Consider the following 6849-nt stretch of genomic DNA (forward strand, 5'->3'; position numbering starts at 1 on the left):
TAAAGCTGAGATTTAAGGTGCCTAAGGTCTCAGAGCATGTATTTAATTCAGTCTTTCTAAATTCAGTGCTTATGTTCTTTTATATACTAAACCATGTGTCTTCTAAATGACAAAGCTAAGAATAGAAGTAAATGTCTTCTTTGGAAAAATAAGCTTATTCTATGTATAATGTCTTTTCCTGAACTGGGGAATATACTGCACCTTCTAGGCTGCTTTCTAGGATGTTTAGTCATTATTTAACAAATACCTAATGAGTGCATGTGAAGTGCCCAGGGCTCTAGTAGGTTTCAAAAATGAAGCAGTTGTCAAAACAGCTGTACTCCTGCCTGTATGGAGTTTACAGATTAGGATCAGCCCTAGGCAAAGTTGTGGGAATATGACTTCCATATCCCTCCAGTTCTTCCATACCCCGTTTTTCCTTTAGCCACTCTCACACTCCAGGACCCAAGTCTTCTGGTGTGGTCCCCTAGTGACCTAGGACATCCCCTTGTGGCCGCCTCTTGATCAGATGCCCAAGCTCTGCCTCATGGGTTCTCAACATTTTCTCAGCATTCAGACATTTGATATAGCACAGCTCCATCTGTAAATATGTCCCTAGCCCAGTTAAAATTTGCATTTAAGCATGAAATTCAAAAGCACAGGGGTTCCAGATATTTTTAGAAAAGCCATTGGGAGGCTAAAGCAGAAGAACCTTTCCTGGGGTCCCTAAAACCATGCCTTATATCCTCATGCTGTCTAGTGAAACGTGAAACAGAACCTTGATAGAGTTACACAAATATGTTTTTTAAACTTAGGGGAATAAAATAGTATTCATTTTACTAGATGTACTTTAAGCTACTAGATCTGCTCTAAACTGGCCAGGCTTATGGTAAAGCAAACAGGGGTGCTTGTGTCCAGGAAGGGGTTTGGGAATGTGAGGAGTTGAATGTGTGTGCACATGTGTAGGTGACATTATTGCTTGACTGAATGCACCGAGAAACCTGGGAAGTAAATTTTGGACTTTGCTCAGGATATATATCTTTTGACCAATTATATTCACTGTTGGTCCCAGAATCCTTTCAGAAACCAAGAAGTGAGAGTGTCAAGAATTAAACAGAGGACTTCTAGAAATCAGAAGTAAAATGAGGTTTTTCTGATCCTGGAAATTAGCGTTAACTAAATTACAGAATTTTAAAGTTACTTTGGTGGGGCAGGGCAGCGAAAGTGTTTGTAACTTCACTGCCCTCAATACGGCTCTTCCTTTTCTCTATAGGTGGTCAGAATGGCTTCAACATTCCTCAAGTTACCCCATGCCCAGAAGTAGGAGAGTACTTGAAAATGTCTCTCGATGATCTGCATTCCTTGGACTCCAGAAGAATCCAAGGCTGTGCACGAAGACTTCTCTGTGATGCATACATGTGCATGTACCAGAGTCCAACCATGAGTCTGTACAAATAAACAGGGTCATCTGGACGGGTGCAGAAATCAGATACACAGTTTCCACGTTGCGTCTCACTTGAGCTGGCAGTTCTGTTCAGCGTCCATTGCCGGCAATGGATGTCTTTGTGGTGATGATCCTTCAACGCAGGATTCCTGCGTTTAAAAATAAATTGCTTTTGTGTTACTAAAGTATTTAATAAGCATTTTGCACTCTAGAAAGTATGTTTGTGTTGGTTTTTTAAGAAGTCTAAATGAAGTTATTAATACCTGAAGCTTTAAGTTAAGTGCATTGATCATAAGATATTTTTGGAAGCATAAAATTTTAATTGTGACAGTTTAAAACCTCTTTTAGTCCATTGAGAATGTAAATAAATGTGTCTTCTTTATGGACCAAGATTATGAAATCATTTTTCCTTTGTAGCTAATTGCTGCCTTGAGGAGGATATACTTTGGTTTTATTGAGTCTACTTTCAATCCAGCGATTAAAGTTGTTTTGAGTTTGATTTGTTAATTCTTCCCTTTCTAGTGCCGATTCCTGCATGTCTGCAACCTGAGTTTCTGTGTTTCTGTGGTAGTGGTCACAAAAGTATTTAAATTTCCTCAGTGGTGTTTTCTATTTGTTCTGGTTTTGAGATAAATGAGTGATTTTTGTCATGAAATGTCCATTTTTGATGTAGTTTTCCTGGGGTATTCACATATACAGCAATTGAAGCTCTCCATTCATAGTAGGAACTGTCAGCTAACAGCTTTCTTTTCTTTTTTAAAGACTCTATTATGAGTGGGGTACAGTAAATTTTATTAAAGAGTTTGGGTGATAAATATATTCCTATACAAATATAAGGTTAATAGGAAAATGAATTGGTCATATAGAATCACTCATTGGAATTTCTCTGAAGAGATGTATTGGCTGTCTCAACCTCTACTATCTTAGATAAGACCATCTAGAACTTAGATCAGTCCCTGCATTAAGTTCAGTCTGATATCCCTTGAGATAATGACAGTTAAGAACCAGATATTTTATTGAAATGTTAGCAGCAGCTTTGCCTTCCTCCTGATTCAATAAGTAGAAAATGGATGTTTTTGTAGCTAATACCTGTAGTGTGTATCTGTTGTACACTAGCAGCATAGGTTGTCCGTGTCAGTGCTGTGGGACGTGTTGTGTGGCGATGGTGTCTCTGTGGAATGACTTCCTAATTGCATGGAAAGGCAGAGGTTGTCATGTGTGTCTAGCATATGACTTCATAAAACACTGAATGTCCAAAAGAAGAGAAAGAATCTTTGCAAACCCTGCAATTATTTCTTTTTAAAGTCGCATTTACCCTTTGGTTTTGTCATTCCATTTTCCTAGTATTTATTAGCTAGGATTCATTGTTATGAATCATAATGTACAGAAAATTTTGTCATACTTTTTTCATTATGAAAAAAGTACATAACTTTTGCATGAAGTTTTGCTCAGTACCTGGGTGACTGGTGATCTGGATACTAGGTCCAGAGAGATTGGGACCAGCCCCACCCCATCACCCTGGGGTTAATGAGGCGCCTGGGGGGCAAGATGCCTAAGGTTCTCTCTAGCCCTGACTTTCCACAAGTCCAGTCACCCCTTAATCAGTACGTGTTGGATGAATACATGGATGTAGGAGCTTATCAATGTGATTTTAAAAGGCTCTCTAGAGAAATGATTAGGACTCTATATCTAGGTAAGACTGGATTTAACAGTTAAGAGAAGACAGTTCCTTTCCTGTAAAAATTAAAACACAAGTTGAAGGTTAGTCCTGCTCAGCTCCTCGTGGCAGAAGACTTGAAGAGGACTTGTGGGGTTGTACGCTTATTTCCCGTGGGTAGGGTGTGGAGGCACTTTCTAGTGGGAGGGACCTCTTCCATAAACCATTTCTAGGACAGTTTCTTCAAGCAGAGCTTCCTGTTCTTTTAATATTAGCTGGGGAGGGAGCACCCAGTAAAGGGATGCAGGGCCCACTATGATGGTTCCTCTAGAGGTAAGGGTCCTTCCAGGCCCTGGTGTCCCCTCTCCAGCACCGCCCCCCACACCCCATCAGCAGTCCTTTCTTGTTGCTGCTCCCGCAGAGCCCTGTGTGTCAGGTGGGCACAGGCAGGGCTGGGCTGTGTGGCACCAGTGACTCATGTGCCTGTCGACTTACTTAATTTTTAGCCTTAAATTTTCTTTCATATTTTTCTATTGGTCTTTTAAATGTTTCTGTTATCCTTTCTTCCATATCCTATGTACAATCAAGATGGCAATATAGTAAAATCATCTTATTTATAAAACAAGTCATGTTCCCCCACCTCCATTGAATACACACGTGTGTGTTTGTGTGTGAGAATTTATATATATGGGAGGGGGGGAGGGAGGGCATCCATTTCGTAATGTGTTCAGCACATTGCTATCAGCTTTATGAAGGAGTTTGACTCCAACCACAAAAGAATGTTTTGTAAAACTGGAAATACACATTGCAAACCAAGAGAGACAGAAACAAAACTCAATAATGTAAAATTGTTACAATTGCTAAGGATAATTTCCTTAGAATAGTTGAGGATTTTTGTAATTCATATTTGCCAAAAGTTGTAGGTAAATAGCTTCTTTCTATCCCATGGATTCACTTTTTTTTTTCTTTTCACCTAATTGACATAATTCAGGAACAGGGAAAGACGTAATTATCTTATGCATTGTCATTCAGATTCCTGTTGTGGGAACATGGCACCTTCATAAATTCAGAGATGTTACTGTTGTCTTCTGATGGATCTCGATATCCAGCTAGATGACCTTGCATCTGTGTCGATGATTATAGGCCGAGGTGTGAGAGAAGACAGAATTAGGCCTTAGCTGAGGGACTGCCTGCCAATAAGTATTTCTTAGATGCTTGTCACCTAAGATTGTGTCAAAAGGAACATGAGACATGGCACCTGTCCTCGAGCAGATCACCACCTGCTTCCAACAGCAGAGTGTCTCCTAAAGGCTTCTTGGCCTAAGTGTAAGGGCGCCGGGGTGGGGGGCTCTGGGAGGCAGTGAGATGCGACAGAAGTGGTGGACGAGGGGACAAGAACTGGTCCAGCCCTTTCTCTGTTTCTTGGGCAATGTCTTGACTTCTCTGGGCCTCAGTGTCTTCCTCTGTATGGCAAGGGGGTGGGACTATTGAATCTTACAGGAAAGAAAGACAAATTTCTGGGTCCTCGGCCATGCCTGCTGGATCTGACTTCACAAACGGTAGACCCTATTTCCTAGACCCCAAATGTCCATCCACCCCCACCCGCCCCACCACAGGTGACCCTGAGAGTGATCATCAGCCAGATTTGGAAAACACTGAACTGAAAGATCTCGAAAATACCTTTTCTTTATGTGATTGTGTGGTCATAGAATGTTGTTGTATTAATTACTCCACATACATGTGGGTAATTGTATATTTGTCATATTGTTTCTCTGTTTTTACATGTGAATTCATATTAGAAGTGCATTTTAGGATCAATGCCTCAGCCCACTGTTTCCTAGAGGTTTTAGCCATCTTAGGAACCCTCTTGAGACTGAAGAGGATGTTACGTACCTGGACATTTACCCTTCACTTAATTTCTGTAGGGGAAATTGAGGCTCTGGAAACCAAAGAAATGGAAAAATTAAATTGTTATGCAAAGTTAAAGAAAAAAAAGTAGACTTAACTAGCTGCTACTTTATGATGAAAATTTTAACCCTAATATGGGAAGATTTTTTTGTCATAAAGTAAAATGTCCTTGTTCAAGTAGGGGGACTGTAGGTTCATAGTGAAAAATAAGACTGCGTTTTCTAGGGGGATGGTGATGTTAACACACCCACAATTCTTCAATGAAAATAATACTTGAATTCCCCAAGGCAAGTGAGGGTGGAGAAGGAGGAGAGCATATTAAGATGGAAATATTCATATGAATACTAAGATGCAAGAGAGGGTGGAGGATGGAAGGCCATCCTGAGAGCAGGTGTGGTACCTGCTGGGGCTGTAAAGGTGGGTTCTCCTCTGCCTCCCAGGCTGTGTCACTGCTCGGAGACTGGGACTTCATAGAGCCAGGCTTCTTGCAGCAAGTCAGCGTTGCATTGTCTAGTTTCCTTTCAGAAGCTTTATTGGAGGAAAAAGAGGGGAAAAAAAAGACTCTTCATCTTAGTCTAAATCCTGAAACAGCCGAAGGGTCTCTCTTGAGTTTGAAAGTGGTGGTAAAAAGCTAACCAGCACATATGGCCAAGGATAATGAAAAGAGGGAAAAGAAAGACATCCCTTCTTCCTGCTCGCAATAAATGTCAGTATTTGGAGCAGGTCATTCAAGAAATCCATTTGCCTTCCTGACTGTCTTGTCAGTGATGCCATTTTTGTTTACTGTATTTGAAAGTCTTCTTATAATACAGGTTGCGGGGAAAGGCCAGGTCCAGAGGCATCCTCCTTTGGAGCTCCACAGACTCAGATGTAATTCTCTTGCACTTTAAAACCCTGTCCACTTCTGCTTTTTATTTTTTCAAGAGATTGTGTGGGAGACTCAACTGTTCTTGGTTTCATTTTTTAAAATGGCCTGTAGTACTCCAGAAAGTATTAGTATCCTGTCATAAACATTCATTAAAAGAAAAAAATCCTGTTTGGAACTTCCCGGGGGAGTCATGGTTGTTAGGAAGTTGGTATAAAGGAGCACATTTTATATTGCATTTCCCATATTTGGTATCTTGTTCATTTTTTTTTTTTTTGCCTGATGAACATTCTATATTTATGAAGACATTCTTTAAAAGTAAAACCACATAAAATATCCCTTTATTATCAGATTGCTCTGATTTAGCCTTAATTTTGTTAAATTTTTTAGAGATGATTGAAGTGCTGCTGTGGAAAGAAATGTACTATATACTATTTCTGTATCATTAAAATTAAATTTTTATGGTTGTTTTTCCTTGATTTCTTTGGGGAAGGGTTTTGGGTTATGGGAAGACTGGAATAGAGGAACATTGCTTTAGGAAAATGCAGTACCAGGCACACCTGTGTCTTCATCAAATCTCTGTCATCATTGTGCTTGTTTTAGAAAACAGACTTTTCCTGGGAGATGTGCCAGTGGTCTCTGGGTTCCCTCCTGGCATCATGATTTTGTGTAGTTTCTTGAAATAACTTGGCACCACCAAGCTCTGATCCTAATTAAAGCTCAGTTCTGCCAGTCTCTAATCCAACCAAGAGTTGTTCATCTCTTAAACTGGGCCAAAGCTGTTGACTATAGAATAGTGTGTCTTGATCCCTCACAGCTGCCAAGGAGACAATTAAAAACACTACTTTTCTGTATAATCCAGAGAGATGATTACATGATGCTATATTAGGTAACTGATATAATAAGTTTTCTTCAGGAATTACTGCTTATAGAGTTTCAGTCCCTTGTTATGCCAAGGTAGGAAAGCTAGAATGGTCCGAGCTGGCAATATTTGTA

At 40.1% G+C, this 6849-nt stretch overlaps 1 protein-coding gene across 16 annotated transcripts in view; it reads left to right on the top strand.

The window, feature by feature from the left end:
- Positions 1 to 6320, top strand: part of CYLD (CYLD lysine 63 deubiquitinase) — a 66896-nt gene extending 60576 nt beyond the window's left edge. For all 16 annotated transcript variants that reach the window (XM_069552778.1, XM_069552767.1, XM_069552770.1 and 13 more), the window contains one exon: positions 1253 to 6320. In XM_069552778.1, the coding sequence (XP_069408879.1) occupies positions 1253 to 1437 (185 nt within the window). In that variant the 3' untranslated portion in view covers positions 1438 to 6320. The remainder of the gene's footprint in view (positions 1 to 1252) is intronic.
- Positions 6321 to 6849: the final 529 nt, after the last annotated feature.

This window comes from Ovis canadensis, chromosome 14 (assembly GCF_042477335.2).
Source record: "Ovis canadensis isolate MfBH-ARS-UI-01 breed Bighorn chromosome 14, ARS-UI_OviCan_v2, whole genome shotgun sequence".
NCBI classification, from domain to species: domain Eukaryota; kingdom Metazoa; phylum Chordata; class Mammalia; order Artiodactyla; family Bovidae; genus Ovis; species Ovis canadensis.